At 41.7% G+C, this 22806-nt stretch overlaps 1 protein-coding gene and 1 long non-coding RNA gene across 2 annotated transcripts in view; one reads left to right on the forward strand and one right to left on the reverse strand.

The window, feature by feature from the left end:
- LOC142197309 (uncharacterized) overlaps positions 1 to 22806 on the forward strand; it is a 644898-nt gene that overhangs the window by 513989 nt on the left and 108103 nt on the right. The gene's annotated exons all lie outside the window — the stretch shown is intronic.
- TTC27 (tetratricopeptide repeat domain 27) overlaps positions 1 to 22806 on the reverse strand; it is a 267096-nt gene that overhangs the window by 158554 nt on the left and 85736 nt on the right. Inside the window, exons 8-9 of the mRNA XM_075267495.1 lie at positions 8574 to 8707; positions 3637 to 3749 (exon numbers count right to left, since the gene is read on the reverse strand). Of these exons, the coding sequence (XP_075123596.1) occupies positions 3637 to 3749; positions 8574 to 8707 (247 nt within the window). The remainder of the gene's footprint in view (positions 1 to 3636; positions 3750 to 8573; positions 8708 to 22806) is intronic.

The following is a 22806-nucleotide window of genomic DNA, read 5'->3' on the forward strand; positions in this document are numbered from 1 at the left end:
CCCGATCTTTGCGGGCGGGATCGAGATCAGGGCTTATTTCCCACAATGCTTGGCTACTGGCTACATTGACTTCAATGGGTTCCTTTTTAGAAATACTAGCGTTAGAGATGAGCGAGTAGTATTCGATTGAGTAGGTATTCGAATTGAAAGAGCGAGTACCACTCGCTATTCGAATGGAAAAGTTTGATGCAGAACCAGCATTGATTGGTCGAATGCTATACAGTCGGCCAATCAACGCTGGTTATTCTCCTACCTTTAGAAGTCTTCCCCGAGGCGTCTTCCGGCTCTGAATTCACTCTGCCAGGCATAGGGGCCTGGACAGAGCCGACTGCGCATGTCTGCTTGTAGTGCGGGCATGCGCAGTCGGCTCTGCCCAGGCCCGATGCCTGGCAGAGTGAATTCAGAGCCAAAAGATGCCGCGGTGATGCTGCACGGAGAAGACTGCTCGGAGGATCCAGCCCGACCCTCACTCGTGGACTTGGTAAGTATAATTTAATCGAACGTTGCCTACCCCTGAAACGAGCATTTTCTCCCCATAGACTATAATAGGGTTCGATATTCGATTTGAGTAGTCGAATATTGAGGGGCTACTCGAAACGAATATCGAATCTCGAACATTTTACTGTTCGCTCACCTCTAACTAGCATTAATCTAACTAGTATTTAACTGATGAACTACAGTTTTCTTTCTTTCTATAGTGCTCAGTAAAACTTTAGGAAAACAAAATGTGACAAAAATGGTGAATTTAGTCTCATGTCTTAGGGCAGTCCTGGCTCTAGCGAAAAAAGTGGCAATGATTTACTTCAGATGTGGATATTAAATGATAGATTCATTTTAATCCAATTGTGAACAACCATTTAAGTAACCCTATCAAGAAGACTTGTTTGTTATCAGTGATGTATGTCAGATTATTCCCCTGACTACTTACTCTAAGGCCTGGTTCACATCTGCATTTGGAATTCCGTTTTGGGGGTCTGCTTGGGGACCCCCCGCACGGAATACCGAATGCACTGACAAGTGGTGAACAATGAAAGCACATGGACCCTATAGACTATAATGGGGTCCGTGTGTTTCCGTGCATTGTCTGCATGAGTTCTTGCGGAGAGGAAAGTAGTTCGTGAAGTACTTTTATCTCTGCGTGTTCAGTGTGGACACCACGTGGAATACACATGGACTCCATTATAGTCTATGGGGTCCGTGTGCTTTCATTGTTCACCACTTGTCAATGCATTCGTTACTCCGTTCGGGGGGGGGGGGGGGGGTTCCCATGTGGACTCCCCAAACCAAATACTGAACGCAGATGTGAACCAGGCCTAACACTGCATTTCAAACAAACACATCATCGTGTTACTACTTCCTTGTAACAGATACATTTTATTTTTTATTGACTAAACAATGGAAGCAGTAATATGCTTTAGGCTAGGTTCACATCAGCATTCGGGGATTCCTTCCCCTATTTTACTTGAAAAATGCAGAGAGAAAAGACCAGAAGACCGTACTGCTGTGTCCTAGACTCAAAGTTTGTCTAGGTCTGCTTTTTTAAACTCAAGAGGGAATTCACATTGCATTTGCTATCTACATTAGAGTTATACATCAGACGGCATCCATGCTTTCCTATAGACTTCATGTTAAGTTTCAAAATTCACAATAAAGACATTTCAGGACATTTAAGTCTGGAATATTTCAATGAAACACACACAACGGGCTGTCATAAAATACTGGCAAGATAAAACTGGAAAGATTTTTTCTTGCACAACTTCCCAGCTGCAACTTCAATGAAGATGACACTGAATCATCTTCACAGACCTGGATGGGGACGTCTCACTATCGGTGGTGATCACTGGCTATGGCCAGAATACCCATTAAAATTGCTTTACTCCCTTGCGGTAATGCTGGAATATTCCATCTTATAACGCTGGGTTTAAAATCAGAAGCAAATACCCAACAAATGTGTATTTCATAATATCCACTGCAAAAATCTGAAACAAACCCGGCAGCTTTTTACTTGTTCTTTGTCAACAAAGTTTACAAAAATACTATTGAAATGCTTTGAAATTTCTCATAGATTTTAGTTGCTGAATCATCAATAAATACTCAACAATACATGTTGGAATATCTGTTTATAGCATATTCTATGATCACCAAAAGTAAACATTGAAAGCAGAAAAGCTACGGCTAAGTTCACACTACTGCTTTTCAGTCCATTGCTCTGATCAGTTAGGAGTAGGGTTGAGCCGATCTTGAGATTTCAGGATCGTTTTTAAAATCCTATTTCCGATCACTTTCCATTCGAACCCGATCCCGATCCCAATGCAAGTCAATGGGATTTTTTTTAATAATCGAAGATCGGATTTTAAAAATGATCCTATTCACTGCACAGCATGGAGTCTAAAAATTGTTAGACTCCACGCTGTGTAGTGATTAAAAAAAAATCCCCCGGCTACTTAAGTCCCCCCTGTGCTGTCTGCTTACATGCACAGAAGTGCTGCTGCTGGTCTGGTCCCCGCTGTTCTCGCTCATCTTCTCGCCTCGCTTGCCCCCACCTCCCAGGTTAGTGTTACGGACCTAGGAAGAAGGCGGGGCTTGTGGCTTAGGAAAGTGTGGGCGGGTATAGGGCGGGGAGACGTGAGTGCTCTCCTTCCAGTACCTGTGCACACTCTCCTAAGCCACAAGCCCCGCCTTCTTCTAGGTCTGTAACACTAACCTGGGAGGCGGGGGCAGCGAGGCGATAAGACGAGCGAGAAAAGGGGGACCGGACTAGTGGCAGCGCTTCTGTGCAGGTAAATAATAATGCCCAGTTCACACATGCTGATGTGTTCCATCGGTAAGGGTTCGCATGAGGACCCCTACGGACGGAACACAAGCGCAACTACAAGCGCTGTGCAGATCAAGCACATGGACCCCATTATAGTCTGTGGGCTGGCTGCAGCCGTTCGTTCCTATGGGACCTAGCTAACATTGTTAGCTTTTCCTACAATGCTTAGCCAGTAGCAAAGGATTGTGGGAAATCATCTCTGACCTCGATCCCACCTAAAAAAAAATCGGGATAGGAATTCCGATTGCAAAATTTACTCGATCGCTGATCGGAATCTGATCTTTTCTGATCCCGATCACTCAACCCTAGTTAGGAGTTTAATTTCCATTTAAAACAGAGCAGAATGCAAACAATTTCTTGACTTTAACATTCAATGAATGGCGATGAGTCAAACAGAAGGTGCTCTGCTGCCTCTCTGCAGTCCATTATTCTAATCCTACGACGGATCAGAACAACGGACTGAAAGTGGCTGTGTGAACCTAGCTAAACACAAAATCAAAAACTACGTACAAAAAAAAAAAAAGTACTGAAATCCTAAAATCCAGTTCCCACTGTGCAGTTTTGGTACAGTATATTTTATTCTTTTATAAGTAGCGTATCCTTCAGAGATGGCACACTGGGGTTTTATTATTTACTCCCAGCTTTGGTTCATGAAATAGCGCCATAATGCACAGTGCGAGCAGGGATTTAGTGTTTACAGAAGTTCTCCATTTTACGACATTCATTTTCAGTACTTGATGAATGGGGCACGATAATATTACATTCATAGAAGTAAAGAATTTTGTTCAAAATGAGAATATAAAGAATCATTCACCACTTACCAAACCCCAAGAATAAGAGCCAGCTCTTCTGCACACAGATCAGGCATCTGGAATTGATCTGGATCTGCGAGCTTGATTTTATTAAGAACCGTGTCATCCTGTAACTCATGGTTCTGTCAGTGGAAAGGACATAATAAGAACCATAAATGTGAAGATTGTAACAACACACAACAATTCTTGCAAAGATTTAGTCTGGCTATAGATAAACTGGATAAAGCCTAGTCTGCCCCGCCCTCTTGTCATAAAACTAAAATGCAGACAGGAAACACAGATACAGCATTGTCTGAAAGTGCCTCGTCCAGCTAGTATTTGTAATATTACCAAGGGTGATTTGTAAAGCTATTCATTTGGGCAAAAATACTGGAATTTGGGAAAAATAATAGATCCCAAATCGGACTGACTGCGGTGACTCAAGTGTGAACAAAGCCTAGTTTCAATTTAAACCATGCAAGAAGACAGACAGTAACGTCCATCTCATCTCTTGAAGGGTTTGCATTTTTTTTATAATGTACATTGTGAGCCCCACATAGAGCTCACAATGTAATTTTTTTCCCTATCAGTATGTCTTTGGAATATGGGATGGAAATCTATTAGAGATGAGCGAGTAGTGTTCGGATCAGCCAATCCGAACAGCACGCTCGCATAGAAATGAATGGACGTAGCTGGCACACGGGGGGTTAAGCGCGCCGGCTACGTCAAAGCGGAAGTACCAGGTGCATCCATTCATTTCTATGGAGCGTGCTGTTCGGATCGGCTGATCCGAACAGTACTCGCTCATCTCTAAAATCTATGCAAACACGGGGAGAACATACAAACTCCTTACAGATGGTTTTTTGCCCTTGGCGGGATTTGAACACTCGGACTCCAGCGCTGCAAGGCTACAGTGCTAACCACTGAGCCATGTGGCCCCAAAGGTTTGCATTTTTAAAGGGGGAGCACAGTTCTGTGGTTAGCTCTGTAGCCCTGAAGTGCTGGGTCCTTGGTTCAAATCTGACCAAGGGTAACATCTGAAAAGACATGTATATGTGCAGGTTTCTTCCCGCACTTCAAAAACATACAGTACTAGAAAGAATCAGTATAACAAGAAATAACCGCTGTCCTTGCCACAAGCATCTGCATTATATCATACATTATATTAGGAACTGACTGTGCTGCTGCCCTAATACTTACATTTCTACCGCTAATGTACAACTGAATCCTTGAGCCTTGGCAATTCAACTAACTTGCAATGTCAAATTATCACCATTAGACGATAAAACGAATACAAAGTATCAGTACAATAAATATCAGAGTTAAATATTGGTGATCCATCATTACAGAAGTTTTACAGGCAAACTGGAAAACCCAGGAGGAGGTGGGGCAAAATTAAAAACAGCAGGGATATTCAACCAGCCACGATCCTTCATTCTGACATTGGGCCCCCTATACCATCCCGTGCCACAATTAAAGCAACTGGCCTCAACAGCCACATGTTGGGTACCAGTGAAGTCACTGGAGCATCTATGTTGTAACGCTTTCAGAAACCCAGCCATGGTTTCTATAACGTGGCAAAGTTACCTTCTCATACATGTACTGTAACCAGACCTCAATAAGGAAATTCTGTCTGGGTTTCTGACAAGTGCCAGTCTATAGAGAATTCTTACCTTCATGGTGGTATCCATTGGAAACTGAGCAATACAGAAGGCTGTCACTACTAAGGCCTGGTTCACATCTGCATTCGGTATTACATTTGGGGAGTCTGCTTGAGGACCCCCCGAACAGAATACTGAACGCATGAATAAGCAGTGAGCAATGAGAGCAAACGGACCTCATATACTATAATGGGGTCCATGTGTTTTCCGCGCGGTGTCCGCACAAATCATGTGGAGAGAAAAGTAGTGCTTGAAGTACTTTTGTCTCCGCGTGAATCATGTGGACACCGCGAGGAAAACACACGGACCCCATTATAGTCTATGCGGTCCGTGTGCTTTCATTACTCACCACTTTTCCATGCGTTTGGGATTCTGTTTGGGGGAGCCCCCAAGCGGACTTCCCTAATGGAATACCGAACACAGATGTGAACCAGGCCTAAAATGAAAGGGGTCATCTGGTTTCTACAATTGATACGCTTAAGGTAGGCCATCAATACTCACCGTACAAATGGTAGCAGCCAGTGTAGGTAGTGCAGCTCTGTACCTTCATTCGCCACTACTGTTTGTATGGTGAGTGAGCAGCGCAGATCTCCCATGCTGCCTCCGTACCAGTAATCTGTGGGGGTCCTGATGTCAGACCTCTGCAGATTTAAAATCGATGATCTACCCTAAGGATCATCAATCATAGAAACCAGATAACTCTGCAAAAAATTTATTTGTCTACAAATGTAACTATGCTTATATTCATGGGAAAACCCATCAGTGTGTTGTCATTGTGGCCACTCCTATATATTAACCTATGGAGACATTACAGAGGAGACTACTGCTGGGAAAAAAAAACTCAAAGTGGAGAAGCAGAAAAATAGTTTTTTAATTTGGCTGACCTGGCCAGTTCATTGGAATGGACGCCACATAAGACTACATTTTTCCTGCCCCCCTATAGTGATAGCCTTCCGTTAAAGGGGTTGTCCTAAGATTAATACTCACCCATGACCTACCTACGAGAAGTGATTTTTACTCCTCATACTCCCCATGATCAAGAGAATATTACTGCCATTCTATCCATAGTCTAAAGGACTAATGGAGATAGCCAATTATATTTCTTTGTTGGGCTCCTGATTTTTTTATTGAGTTTTTTTTTAATTAAAGGATTATGAGAAATTTAAGTACAGAAATTCAAATGCACACAAATAGCAAGAACAATATAGAATGTTAAAGGTGGTAAATGTATAGAAGGTTCTACTTAGTCAGCAGCGGCTCCAAACATCAGTAGACTGTGTGATAAGAAGTGTAAGGGTATGTGCACATGGAGTTTTTGCAGGCGGATTTTGGGGCGGAATCCGCCTGCAAAAACACCTCCCATTCATTTCATTGGGAGTTACTGACATTTTTTTTCCCCTAGTGGAAAAAAAAATTCTACATTCCCTATCTTCACGAAGATTCAACGGCTTGAGACTCCCTCCTGATTAGGCCCATTCATCTGCGCCTAATCAGGAGCGGATGCCGCAATGAGGTGCTGATGCACTGCATCGGCATCCCGTTGCGACTAGCCATGCGAAAAAGCAGAAAAGGTTTCCGTCATGTGAACTAATCCTAAAAGATATTCTACACATTGAATAGAACTACAGCACTACATATGTAACTGATGCTCATTCCAAACATGGACATGGGATCCTTAATGTAATGCTTTGTGTGGTCCCACCCCCTCCATTATGTACTAAACTACGAGAAAGTCTGCGGTTTGTTACTCAATCATTAAGTTTAATTACCTATGGAATGTGCAGTGTGTCAATGGCTGTGACTTTTTGCAGATTCACATGCCAGCAGCCATTATAAGGAATCTACTCACCTCCCGAGGCATATTCATCACCATGTTACAGAACACATTATAATAAACATATTAGCCTTGTTATGTAGGTTCCTTTTGTAACATACTTCTTATTGAAATCTTCAGGAAGTTTTTGCACTCAGACCCCTACCATCTCCTGTATGAAACACCGCATGAACTGTAAGTTGTTCCTCCTACTGCTGTAACCTCACCGAGGGCTGAAGATCCACCCCCAGTGCACCAAATGCCTCATTTGTATAAAGTTCCAAAGTTATTTATCTCCAAATCTACAAAACTGATAGCCATAACCAAGGTATGATATTTCTCACCGTAATGAGCTCTGTAACATGGTGGAGACAATTGGATATGCTTGGTGGAGGTGGTAGACGACAATAAACAAGCCATAGACAATCAAATTTTACTGATCAATCAGCAAACTGCAATGACTTGAATGGATGTGCAATGTTAAGTCACATCAGGACTGTGTCTTGACCACCCAGTGGCCATGACATGAGTCTTCACCTTTAGTCGGAAGATCCAGAACACACAGGCTAAAGGCGCTCATTCAATTTACCAACATGTCGGAAAAAAGGCAGATCAATTTCAATATAATTATGGGACATCAAGATTGTCTTGAGACCACATTATGTCGGTCCTGGAATACCGCAGCTTGAGTGACACTGTCAGTGTTGCTATATACAGTACCAATGACTGCTATGTAATGTATACAAGGTGGACGGATGCACAGATAGATAGAGAGATAGATCAATGGATGGATAGATAGATAGATAGATAGATAGATAGATAGATAGATAGATAGATAGATAGATAGATAGGAGATAGATAGATAGATAGATAGATAGATAGATAGATAGATAGATAAATAGATAGATGGATGGATGGATAGCGGCATATGTAAAAGGATAGATGGACAAACAGATAAACAGACTGTAAGATGGATACACACACGTCTGGATATATAAATCTTAGTATCTTTTATCGAAAGATCTGCTAGAAGACTAATAATCCTGCAGTAAACATGCATAGCTGAAAATGTCCTCACATGCTTGCGTGCCTCAAGATATGAAGTAATTTATTGCATTAATAACTACATACACATTTCATCCACTAGTGAACAGAACATCTACGCATATTTGTGGTTCACAAAGCCTTGATGACCCGTCTCCTAAATCTGATGCAGTCACCAAATCGAAAACTTGGCTTTAATTCTGATCAGTAATATAATTTAATAATTGTGTTTAATAAAAGCAGCCCATATAGGAAACTACATGTACATTATCCGATATTGAGCCGCAGCGACGGAGCACAACATCGCACGCTGTACTCTGACAACCTTCAGCTGCTTATGAAAAATTCAGGCAGAAAAGCAATGCAAAGGGTTGAAGGTATGGGTCGGACTGTGGTGATGAATTGGTTAATCAAGATGCAAGCACAACTGATCATTTTTCTTTCCATACCTTAGGCAAGTTCTCTACAGGGGTTGGAGCGGGCGTCAGTCCATTGCGTAAGAAGGAATCTCCTTCCCTTTGCACATCTAAAACAAGTTGAGCCAAGTCGTTTTCCTGAAACCGTGTCCGTTTTCCCAAAGCACCTGCAGGAAATGAAGACACAATTCACATCAATTTACTGCCTGTCAGGGAACAGTCCCAGCTCCTCTTTTTTGTCTTTTGCTAAAAAGAAGAAAGAAAATGCCGCCATTGAGACAGTTAACTCTTCCAGGACTGTGCATGGTGCATGCATCCACAGACACTGCAGGTGACAAGTGACCAGGTCTGTTACTTAGTCACTGTGCAGCATTGTAATGTTTCTATACGGCTCACACCTAATCATTCCGTGGGGACTCTCCCACTCAGCACAATGAGAGACGCCAGCTCGCACTCCTTTGTTCTCAATGTATCCAACATAAAGAATAACCACACGCATCTATAATGTTACCAGTCAGCTGTCTACGAAAACTGGATTTTAATTGACAAATAATGATCTTCTGACTATATTTCTCCTGTGTATAGACGGGTTTATTTCTGTGCAGGATCTATGATAAAGACGCTGATGAAAGCTAAAAATAAAGGACTATGACAGAGAGTAACTGTCTCTGCTATGAAAACAGTTATTGCTCAGATAGAAATCCAGTAAACACATAGTACATGTATATTACAAGGGGACACGGGGAAGTTCACATGTATAATACAAGGGGGGCACAGGGAGGTTCACATACACACATTATAATGTGGAATTGTCTGCAGCTATTCCATGCAATAGAGGCAAGAGATACTGCTATTGTAATATAGAACCTTGTACTATGAATATACAGTATATATACCACCAATCAATAGGTGGTCAGGCACAATATATTACAGTATATAGGCAGTCATTACATAATACAAATTTATATGTTACAAATGTAAAGTGAACTACTGAGCTCTGATAGGATTTTATTAGTTTTCTTTATTTATTTATTTTTTTTTACAGACATTGGGCATCTTTGGCATGACACATAAAAATTCGGTAGCCAATTTTATTTTATTTTTTTCCTTCAATATAATCTGCATTAATACATGTTAAATAAAGAAAAGGTTTAGAGGCATCGTTTACACTAGACTGTGTGGACTGACCAGGGGCAGCATATACACTAGACTGTGGACTGACCAGGGGCAGCATATACACTAGACTGTGGTCTGACCAGGGGCAGCATATACACTAGACTGTGGTCTGACCAGGGGCAGCATATACACTAGACTGTGGTCTGATCAGGGGCAGCATATACACTAGACTGTGGACTGACCAGGGGCAGCATATACACTAGACTGTGGACTGACCAGGGGCAGCATATACACTAGACTGTGGTCTGACCAGGGGCAGCATATACACTAGACTGTGGTCTGACAAGGGGCAGCATATACACTAGACTATGGTCTGACCAGGGGCAGCATATACACTAGACTGTGGACTAACCAGGGGCAGCATATACACTAGACTGTGGACTGACCAGGGGCAGCATATACACATTTTACGGTGGACTGACCAGTGGCAGCATACAGTATATACTAGACTGTGGACTGACAAGGGGCAGCATATACACTAGAACCAGGGGAAGGCAAGCTTCGTCACTGCAGCTGTTATAACACTACAACTACCAGAATGCATACTTACTCTGCAGTTTTTGGAACTCACATGGACGTGAATGAAGCATGTTGAGAGTTGTAGTCTCACAGCATCTGGAGTGCCGACGCTTGCTGAACCCTGCACTAGACTGTGGAATGATCAGGCGCAGACCAGGTGTCAACAACCTTTGGCGCACCAACTGCTGTGAAACTTCAACTCCCAACAAGGTCCATTCATTTCCATGGATGCTCCAAGAACAGCAGAACAAGTATGCATGCTGGGAGATGTAGTTTTACAACAGCTGGAGTGCCAAAGGTTGCATTGCAACTCCAATTCCCTGAAAATCATCATTTTCTTCCTATGCAAATTAGCTGAATAGGACTTTCTTATCCTGCTGGGACAAGACTCTTTACTCTAAATCTCTAAGTCTCCAATCTGGCTAGGCATGTCACAGCCAACAGTGACAAAATACAGTAGACTGGCCTAATCTTATGGGGCCACTACAGAAACAATGAAATATACCCATGCGAATGCCGGTCCTTCTGCTAGTGTTTTATGAAGACCTAGTCATAAGTGTTTGAAGTGATCCCCCAGCCTCGAGTTGCCTGCATTATTCAAGAGGCAGTACACTCACATCCTCCAGTGAGTGGCAGTGCACAGATCAAAGCAGGGAAAAATAAAAAAGGGACAGAAGTGGATTTCAGCACTGAATTCCACAGAAATTAAATTAATTGGGGCAACAAGATGGCTCAGTGGTTAGCACTGCAGTCTTGCAGTGCTGGAGTCCTGGGTTGGAATCCTGCCAGGAACGTCTGCAAAGAGTTTGTATGTTCTCCCCGTGGTTGCGTGGATTTGCTCCCATTCTACAAAGACATACTGATAGGAAAAAAACATCACATTGTGATCCCTATATGGGGCTCACAATCTACATTTATTAAAAAAAAAAGAAGAATTTCACAGAAATTAAATTTGTAAATAAAGTATATCCCGATATTTATTAATGACACTAATTCTGCCAGAAAATCAAATGTTTCTCAAACGTTTAGGTATGTCTTAAAGGAGACCCTTCACGTCCTCATGTATGTGCGGTTTTATATAATGCTGGAGTAGGCTGAATTCAGTGCACTATTGGCTTTCCAGGTTTTGCCCCGCTGCTCGTGATATTCGTGCCGTTAATTTTGGCACCGATATCTCCCCACTGTCAGAAGGACATTCCTCATAGCACTGTGTCAGTTCTGAATGAATCCTGCTTGAGGTTTGAGCAAAGGGTATTACAATTTAACCCCAAGCAGGAGATGTCCAGGGACAATGTCACTTTAAATGCTCGCAACTTTCACGTTAACTAATGTGCAGGATAACACTTGCAGCTGACAGCAAAGAGAGAGGAGAAAATTATTGTATTATTCTCCTGTCACTTCAGTTTTGCTCATGGTATCACCCCCATTATTAATCAGACTTGCCATTCAACTCCTTATATGTTGCGGTGACTCAGTGGTTAGCACTGCAGCCTTGCAGCGCTGGAGTCCTGGTGTTCAAATCCCGCCAAGGGCAAAAAAACATCTGCAAGGAGTTTGTATGTTCTCCCCGTGTTTGCATGGATTTTCATCCCATATTCCAAAAAGACATACTGATAGGGAAAAAAATGTACATTGTGAGCTCTATGTGGGGCTCACAATCTACATTAAAAAAAAAAAAATAATAATAATAAAAACTGATCAAAAGTGTTATGTATTCACAAAAATCTTATGTACCCACAAGGTCTCGTAAAGCTATGTTGAAATAAAATATAAAAAGTTATGAAAGTGCGAATGCAGAGAGGGATAAAATGTTATTGGTTTCAGGATAAAATGTGTTAGATTGCTTAAGGCTCCAGAGTGATTTGTGACATTTTTTGGGAGGGTTTTGCAATTTTAGGGTGACTGTTAATTATGGGAGGCACCTTGTGAATACAGCTTTATATAAATCCTCCCCTCTCTCAAGACAAATCCGTTAGGGCTCATGCACACGGAGTTAACGTGTGCGTATTTTAGCATAATACACGTGTAATAGAATACACGTGTAAATATAACACTCCCATTGACTTCAATGAAATCTTTTACATGCATAAAAAAAAAAAAAAAGCAATGCATTTTTTACATGTGTAAGAGATTTTATTGAAGTCAATGGGAGTGTTATTTTTACACGTGTATTCTATAAACGTGTATTATGCTAAAATACACTCGCACACATTACTCCAGACAATGTGGCAAGTTTTCCCCCTACTTTTAACCCCTGTTCCTAATTTACTTGGGAGCCAATATTTTGTCAAACACACTTACCCTCTGGGCCCAGTCCCTATCCATCCATCTGTTCAGGGCTGTCAGGCGTTTATCTGTTACTCTAAATTCTCTGGGTTTTGGGAGGGGTTTTCCCTGAGATTCCGCCCCACCCTCTGGTGTGCTATTTAAAGGGATTCTACCATTAAACTACCTTTAATGTCCATTTTGGGGTAGCCACTCTTGCAGTTCAATACAGGAGCTGGCCGGCGGCCATTTTGGGGTGGCCTCTCTATGCTCCTGTATAGAACTACAAGAGCAAGAGAAGCCAGAAGAGGCGGAGTTGCTGCAGAAGAAGGAGGCGGCACAGGAAAGAGCTCTGGGCAGCAATGGGGATGCGCTCATCGGTGTTTCAGCGCTGGGGCCCGCCCTCATTGCTGCGGAGAGCTCATTTGCATACCAGTTAAAACCGGTATTTCTACGGAACAGCGTGGCGGAGACCACGTCTAAAGGTAGGAGACGAATAGCCTTTCTTAAGGCTATTCCGACGTGTTCATTAGAAAAAAAAAGTAGTTTAATGGTAGAATCCCTTTAAGCTGGGTTCTGGCATCACCCCTAGTGCTCGCTATTCAGTTGAATCAGTGTCCTGATAGTAAGCATTCTCCTGGACTTGACCTCTGACCTTTGCCCCCTGATTTTGTACTATGTCTGCTCCTGTTTATGACCCTGGCTTGCCTCTAGACCTCCACTTCCTGAATTACCGTTTTGTACTGATTGACCATTCCTGTTACCGACTTGGCCTGCCTGACGTTTCCATTGGATTTCTCACTGTACTACCTTTCTCCCTTGGAGACAATCCTGGAGCGTATGACTATGCTTTACTTGCTACTGCCACCTGCGAACCACCCACCACAGCCTTCCGAATTCTAGGACCTTCACTGCAACCGAAAATATCTGTTGGTAAGAGATCTCAATGTCGTGTTTACTGTGATTTGTGGTGCGCTGTGTGTTTGGCGTTTCCTGACCTGTACCGCTATGCCCAGTAGTGCAGCCAAGCCCACCCCCACCATCTAGGGTTCTGGTCAACACCATTGTGGGGTTGGAGTTGGTGTGGCCTGGGAGGTGTTAAACACGGTGCCGCGGTTACCATTTAAATCTGAGTATCTAGTACTGGTTCTCGCTATGAGCTCAGATCTGCATCTGTTCCGTAACACTAGATTTCTCTTAGGTATACATCACCTTCGAGCCCTGCCACACCTCTTCTTTACATATATCCTCATCTATCCATGTAAGTACTGTATTTCTAGCTTATCTTTGTTATTTTCTCAGTTGTGTAACTTATTTTGTGCGGTTGTTATAATGATACCTAGATTTACTGCTCTTTATATGTGTCCTTATATACCTACCCAATTGCCAACATACCTGCCATATAAACAAGGGCAATATGGCCATTAATATTGTGTTGTTTTGATATTTGACATCATGACATTTTTGGATGCATTTTTGCATTCAGATTTATTGTATACATTATTCCTTGAAATTATTTATTGATTGATTTGCATTTTTACATTTATCTTTTATATACTCATGTTATTTCTCACTAACCCAGATTATTTTTGACTTGAGAAAGACACCGTTGGAGTGTCCAAATGTAAAGCCAATATATTTAATAAAACTCATAGTGGTTAGCTTGTAGGACAAATGGTTACATAGACAACCACATACTGCTGATGCTTCTTTGCGCCTTCTTCTTCATGCATGCCTCCTCTTCCTGCTATGTCCTCGGGTCCCGAAGCATGCTGCTTCTACTACGGCTACTGCGCATGCGCCCAGGCCATTTTTTTTTAGCAAATGTCAGTTCGCGAGCACCGGAGGAAGACGGGACCCGAGGACATCGCAGGAAGAGGAGGCGTGGATGAAGAAGAAGGCGCACCCTGAATGCCCGCCCCCCGTGCACGTTCAGTAAGTTTATCACATTCTGTTTGAGGGTTTTAGTTTAAAACGGGGGGGGGGGGGGGGGGGGTTAGTTTAATATAACATTTACGGTGCCTGAATAGCCTTTTTAAAGGCTAGTCACGCATATGTGGGCCCTATCAGCATGATTTTGCTGATAGAGCCCCTTAAATTTCGGAAATTATAGGACTTGTAGCTCTTCATAGAATTTAAGACCCCTCGGGCCATTTTGTGTTACTTTTCTACTTTCTCTTTTAGGTTGGTAATTACCTGGTATCAGCTTCACCTGTGATCAGCTGTTAGATGTTAGAGTCATTCTAGAAGCTTCCGATCGCCGAAGAGATATGTCTTCTCTTTTGGCAACTATCAACCAGTGGCAGGAATATGGGCTGTTTATAAGCAGCGGTTTTCTGTAGGGTCAAGCAGTCTTGTCATGACCAGCGTCCCACACTCCCTACTGTAAAAGACTGTTGCGGTATACTTTGGAGAGCTGATACCATGGCCTCATTTCAACCATATTACCATATGCATGGTATTTTTAGGTCTTGTGCTACTATGGTCTGGGGCTATTTTCTATAACTTGGACACAATCTCTCAATGTCAGTGGAAATAACCAAAGTTGGCATGGTACCAGGGGTGGAACATGAGGGGATGCAGAGGCCCAGGAGCCTAAGGGGGCCCATAAGCACTGGCATCAGTATTGAGATTGCAGCTTCCATCTGGCCCCTAAGCCAAGGAGACCCACAGATTACCCTAACCACACTAAGGTTGATTAAATGCCTTAGTTCCCGTAGCAATCTCTATGAAAATTTCGCTGTCGGAAAGAGGTCGGGGTCCCCAGACAAAAGATTGCACCGGGGCCCACAAGACTTTAGTTATGCCATTGTATGGAACAATGTACCTGCCTCTACCTCACTAAACAAATGCAGATCTGACCTAGGCCAGATAACAAACCATCAGCGCAAGAAATCACTAAAATTCTAAAAGCTTAATAGAGATGAATGTACACAGGCAAGTCCTAGCTACCAAAAAACTTTATATTAGTGTCCTTGGCGATGAATTTATTTCCACAATCCGAGGTAAATCTGACGGGGGTTTCCACATTCTTGTTTCTAGTTTCGAATAGTAATTACAGAATATTATCTGCAATAATGAATCTTCTAGCATTAGGCCAGGTGACATCCGCCCTGCCACATTCTGTATGCTGTAATAAAGTCTATAAATCTTAATCTACCTTCAGTAAAATGTAATAAGCATAATGTGTGTGCTCAGCTGATTGTGCCGTGTCTGGCCTAATTACTGTCACCAGGTGCAAATCCCTTCAGACGGGGAAATGTACAGCAGCTGCATTACCGGGCTCATGTGACCGTCACCAGACTCGCACTTTCTAGGAAGATTTTGCTTCGGAATACAGAAAACCATGCAGGTTTCCCAATGGAAAATATACTAGTTAACCCAATAACTGGGAAAAACTGTAGACTAATCTATCAATACCCGGGTCTCTGGAGGCTCGGAAACAGAGAGGGGTGTCAGCACAACAGCACATTGGCTTGTACTGCTTTATTCATTGTTCTAATTTTTATCATTTACTTTGTTTTATATAATTAGGAGAAAATTTTTACTTCTCTGTAAATTTGTGGATAATCCACAGAAAGTCTACAATAATTGTGTTTTAGAAGACTGACGGCAGAAAATTTTTGACGCAGATTTTGACTTTCCAATTGAACTGAATTTAGAGATCTGCACCACAGGTCTATATCAACAAAGAAAATTTCCAGGGCAAGTGAATGAGATTAGTTACTGTAGAGCTCTGCATTTGCCCTCCGTGTACAAAACTGAGCATAAGGTCATTCAAAACAGGTATAGAGTAGCAACAGGAACATTAAGGGCTGCCACCACAAGTGCGATATTAATGGAAGGATCAAGCCCGAACTAGATATGAGCGAGTACTATTCGAAACTGCTGTTTGGCCGCTTAACTCCCTGCGCGCCGGCTGAATCCATTCATTCTAATGGGAGTATACTATTCGAAACGGCAGTTTCCAATAGTACTCGCTCATCTCTAGCCCTACCCGGCATCACATGATTGTAGAATACTGTAGAAACGGTAAAATGAGACATTACAAAACAAATATGTATTTCACTAATGTATGATATATGATGTCAGCAAATATGGCAGCACATGACTTCATTACTCCTGTATATGGACAGGCCCAGGTAGATCTCTTGATGGCTTTGTCTGCATAAAAAGTCCATAATTCTGAAGTTTTTTGTTATGACTCCTGATATATTTTTTATCTTTTCTATTCTGAAATTTTTGAATGTTGTTTTTCTTGTATTATTATTGTATTATCTATGTTGATGTAACACTGAATTTCCCCATGGTGGGACTATTAAAGGATTATCTTATCTTATAAAGAACATGCTGAGGCCTCGTTCGCATCTGCGTCGGTAATCCGTTCGGGGAGTCCGCAAGCAGTGTACAGTGAGAGCACATGGACCCCATAGACTATAATGGGGTCCATGTGTTTTCCACACGAGTCATGCAGACAGGAAAGTAGATTGTGAACTATATTTCTGTCCGCATGTTCCATGCAGAAAGCACACGGACCCCATTATAGTTATTGGGTCCATGTGCTTTCACTATACACCGCTTGTTAATTTGTTCGGTAGTCCATTCGGGGGGGGGGGGTCACCATGCGGATTCCCCTGAACAGATTACAATGCAGATGTGAACGAGGCCTTAGCTTTATAGTATAGTGGAAGCTGTTAGTGTATAGGCTAGCTGCTACCCAGTATTCATCCCAGATCAGAAAAGGCAGTTGTCCAATGCAAGCAACTTTTTTTTCCTTTTGATGCAGAGAGACGTCCAGAGTCAAATCTGATACAAAAAAAAAATGCAGAAAATGTTTCAGTTCTGGTATCCATTTTTCTCTGGCTTTCCTGTACCAAGCCAGAAGGAAACTGCCCACTTATATATACCCAGACTTAGAAAAACTAAACCCAAAAAGGACACAGTTGGATACACACAAAGACAAGTCAACTTAAATTATTGAGAAAAAGCAGCAAGTAGCTCAACGAAAAGAAAGAAAATGATATGACAAGATAAACATATTTGATGGTGAAACATGACAATGGTAGCCATTCCTCAGTGGAGGCTTTAGGATTAGTGCTCGCTCAAACACTAAGCCTGACAGATTGTTTCATGTGACCCAAGCCTGTCAATTTTTATGTCTGACGCAGACCCGTCCACTATCCATTATATACGATCAATTATAGTGATTTTAACATCAACTGCCTTAAAGACTTCAGCAGCGAATCCAAGAAACACTTTGATTTTCTTACATTTTTCTACTACAGAAGGAAAAGAAAATGAAGAGCAACGGGAATGCGCTGTGCAAATGAATTATTATATAGGTGTAAAAAGTATAGAAAATTGGCCATATATTCTGTATAAATAAATAATGAATGAATGAATGAATTGTTAAATACCAAAGCCAACCTGTATGTGTGAGTGCAAGTGTGTGTGTATAAATGATATTATCGGTGTCCTTCTTCCATGCTGCCTTTTCACATCCAAATTCCTGATACCTAATGGTGAGCAGAGAATGTATTGGCAGCTCTAATCTCTTAGATGCCTCCATCTATTGCGTCCAGGATATCGACAAGGTTTGACAACTGCACTTAGATCCCTATTGCTAATAGGAAGTAGTACTGACAGCTATAATACACTGAAATACAAGAAATGAAAGAAATTCAGAAATGTTTTTGTTATTTTTAAAGAAAAAATCCTTTTATTTGTCAAAAAGTTACATACACTTCATAACTATACCACTGCAACAATGCACATGCCCGCGGCCACAAGAAAAAGTAAGCGGCCATTTTCTTGTGGCCTGTGATCACAAGGGCCCAGACATTCTCATCTGATCCTGATTTTCCTAAAAAGGAACGAGAACTACAAAATAATATAGAGAAATTCACTAATCCTATTAAATAAAGGAAACACACAAAGGAAACACACAGTTCCAACGAGATCTACCAGAATTTAAGGAGAACTGAGCCAAGATCAAGTGCATGATGGAATTAGTATCTCTGTATGACCTTAAGAGATAGCATTAGTATCCCTGTGGTGGAGGAGAAACATGGGTACTAGTTAAACCTAAACCTAGGGCTGTATGACACAATATTGCAGCCTGACTAGACCACATCTGTGATTGGATGCTTGACATCTCCCTCCCCACTCGACCAGGGCTTGCTAAGAGAGCTCCTGATGTTTTTTTACAGGTTTTTAGGGAATGTTAACTGACAGTTTCATTAAAAGTTTTAAGGGTTTATCTTTTTCTTTTGGGGGTATCCTTAATGTTTGCTGTGGGCATGCGCAGTTGGCTCTGCCCGAGGCCTAAAAGTTTGAACCCAGCTCCAGAAGAAGACGCGCAGTGCGGCCATTACTGAAGAAGATGGAGGCGGCGCTGGAGATTTCTCTCGCAGCATTGGTGACGCCTCCAGTGCTGTTTGAGCACTGGGGCCCGCCCCCAGTGATGCAAGAGAACTGAATTGCATACAGACGAAAACCGGGATTTCTACCGAACGGTGGCGGGGAGAAGACATCTAAAGGTAGGAGAAGAATAGCATTTCTTAAGGCTATTCCTACGTGTGAACGAGAAAAAATGTGATTTTAATGGTAGAATCCCTTTAATACATGCGAATGCTGGACTTGTTCAGCTACTGTTCATTTCTGACTTTCACCTGATGGCAAATCAATTTAGTCAACTTTTACAAAAGTTGTTGCGTACCCCTGGTCTACAGTATATCCTGTCACAGAAGATCGCACAGATTTTTTCTGCTCTGATTAATATGCAGTATATTTATTATACTTATATTTACCAGCCAGGATATTTTATGCCTAAATGTTCTTTGTATTTTTCAGTTTTGTCATAATTGATGAATCTAGAAGCGATAACGTTTTTAATATTCAGTCTACATAGCTGCATTCTGTTGAACTGATGCTGCCACCTCTATGTGGACAACCTATATGTCAACGTCTTACGAACATAAAGAGGTTGTGCCACGTATACAAATCATTCAAACCCTATCTAGTAGAAAGAAAACAAGTTGTACCATTCAGACAAACCATTGAAACAGCCTTGGAACATGTTTAACAACTTCGGCTAAACCAGAGAAATTAATTTATAGTCAGCAGTTTCAGAGTTCTTGACCCAGAGCAAAACCAGAGATCTCCAAGATGTATTTAGAGGTAAAGTGAAGGAAATAAGTATTTGATCCCTTGCTGATTTTGAAAGTTTGCCCACTGACAAAGACATGAACAGTCTATAATTATAAAGGTAGGTTAATTTTAACAGTGAGAGAGAGAATATCAAAAATAAAATCTAGAAAATCCTATTGTATAAATTTTATACATTTATTTGCATTTTGCATAGAGAAATAAGTTTTTGATCCCGCTGGCAAAAAAGACTTAATACTCTGTGATAAAACCCTGGTTGGCGCGCACAGCAGTCAGACGTTTTTTTTTTGTAGTTGATGAGGAGGTTTGCACACATGTCAGGAGGAAATTTGGTCGACTCCTCTTCGCGTTTCATCTCCCATTGATGCGGTGAAGCAGTCCTGCGCCCTTATCAGAGAAACAAATCCCAAAACATAATGTTTCCACCTCCATGCTTGACAGTGGGGACGGTGTTCTTTGGGTCATAGGTAACATTTCTCTTCCTCCAAACACAGCGAGTTGAGTTAATGTCAAAGAGTTCAATTTTTGTCTCATCTGACCAATCTGGATGTTTCCGAGAGTGACTGGGATTCAGGTGCTGTGGTCAGAGGAGACAGAAAGTGAGTTTTTTGACATTAACTCAACTCGCCGTGTTTGGAGGAAGAGAAATGCTGCCCATGACCCAAAGAACACCGCTCCTACTGACAAATATGGAGGTGGAAACATTATGTTTTGGGGGCATTTCTCTACTAAGGGCACAGGACTGCTGCTTCGCCATACTAATGGGAGAATGGATAAACCCATGTAGCGTAAAATCTTAAGTGACAACCTCCTTCCCTCCGCCAGGACATTAAAAATGGATCGTGGCTGGGTCTTCTAGCAGGACAGTGACCTAAAACATATAGCCAAGGTAACATAGGAGTGGCTCAAAAAAAAAAAAAAAGAAAAAAGCACATTATGGTCATGGAGTGGCCTAGCCAGTCTCCAGACCTTAATCCCATAGAAAACTTATGGAGGGAGCTGGAGCTCCGAGTTTCCAAGCAACAGCCTCAAATGCTTAATGATTTAGAGATGATCTGCAAAGAGGAGTGGACCAAAATTCCACCTGACATGTGCGCAAACCTCCTCACCAACTACACAAAACGTCTGACTGCTGTGCGCGCCAACACGGGTTTTGCCACCAAGTATTGAGTCTTCTTTGCCAGAGGGATCAGATACTATATCAGATACTTATTATCAGATACTTCTCTATACAAAATGCAAATACATTTATACAATGTGATTTTCTGGATTTCATTTTTGATATTCTATCTCTCACTATTAAAATTAACCCACCCTTATCATTATAGACTGTTCATGTCTTTGTCAGTGGGCAAATGTACAAAATCACCAAGGGATGAAATACTTATTTCCTTCACTGTATACGTAAACATATATGTAAATATTTGACCTACCTTTCACAAACATCCTTTCCTATCCATTGGTTGAAAGTACTATAACTTGTAAAATGATTTTCTTCCAGATAAATTTAAAACCAATATAAGTTTTGCCAAAGAAGCCAAATATTAGCCAAGCAAGAAACTCTCGAAAGACAATGAACAAAAAAAAAAAAAATAGACGTACCCTGGATTGGATATACCAACCATTCTCATAAAAAGCAGATTAAGGAAGGTCTGGGGAATAGGGAGATAAGAATTTGACTTTCCAGCCAAACTATAGTTTTTGCTTGTTTTTGGCTGGAGATTTACATTTCTACTTCAAGGGTCAAAGTTTTCTAAGATGAACTTGTCCATGGAAATGTATGCCAGCTGGGAAATATGAAGTTTGTTAAACAATGAGTGACTTCGATATGAATGTATGACAGAATGATTAAGTGAATTATTATCTAATGGACAGAGAAGAATGTATTTGTATTACCACGCAGAACAACTAATACAAAACAAAACAGAGGTCTGGTAATTTTTACCGACTTTATACTGCATTCAATAAAGTGAATAAAGGTTTGTCATCTTTTCAAAGATCTTAAAAAGGCTTCATTTAAGCTAATAAGCAGTAAAAGCACCCACAGAGCAGCCCCATATGGTGCACTTTATGTGCACTGCAAACTGCTTTCTCTGAATGGTCGGTAGGGTCAAGCAGTACACAGTAAGGGAATTCAAGCTTATCACATTGATCTTGATCAACCAGTATTGTAGTGACTCAGCCCGGAGATGCTGACTAGTAGAAACCCATGCGATAAGCAGAAATTCTTTTGTTCCGCTCCACTAAGCTAATTGATATAACAAGTACAACAAACAGTGTTCAGTCCCCAATGTGTGTTTCACGGTTTACACAACTAACTTTGACCACTTATAAGTGAATAAATCTTAAATGGTTACTAACTTTTTCAGGTAACTTAGTCTTATTTAATAGAGCATGTGATTCCCGAACCAAACTGTAATGCAATTTAATTAAAAATTGTGCTATTTTGTGTCTGAAAAAAACCTCTCTAAAATTACTGCCACGTGCTGGCTCTCTTCTTGCTAATTTGCTGTTACCTCCCTGTTACCAACAAGGTTCTGTCCTTAGTTACCTTTGAAATCAAGAGTGGTTCACAGTGAGTGGAGGGAGGAGTTGTTATCTCTTCACACAGTGAATGGAGAGGGAAGGCGTTCTACTCATAGTCTCTACATGTCAGCACATAGCATTCCTGTCGGTGCGGCATTGCAGGAATCGAGAGGATACTACAGCTTCTACAATGTAAGGAAAGTTTACCAAGTACTTTTATAAAATTGTGACTAGTTTGTGTTATTGCTGATGGGATGTTAGTCAAATTGTGCTCAGATTTTTCTTTTTCTGTGTTTAAAGAGGACCTTTCACCACTTTTGGGCACATGCAGTGTTATATACTGCCAGAAAGCCGACAGTGCGCTGATTTCAGCGCACTGTCGGCTTTCCCGATCTGTGCCCGGTGTAAAGAGCTTACGGTGCCGGTACCGTAGTGCTCTATGGTCAGAAGGGCGTTTCTGACCATTAGCCAGAGACGTCCTTCTGCCTCGCGGCGCCAATCGCGCTGTGCTGTGGAGCGGGGAGGAACGCCCTCTCCCTCTGCTCACACAGCTCGTCCATAGACGAGCATTATCAGGAGCGGGAGGGGGGAGTGGTGAAAGTGGTGAAAGGTC

This window comes from Leptodactylus fuscus, chromosome 3 (genome assembly GCF_031893055.1).
Source record: "Leptodactylus fuscus isolate aLepFus1 chromosome 3, aLepFus1.hap2, whole genome shotgun sequence".
Taxonomy (NCBI): Eukaryota; Metazoa; Chordata; class Amphibia; order Anura; family Leptodactylidae; genus Leptodactylus; species Leptodactylus fuscus.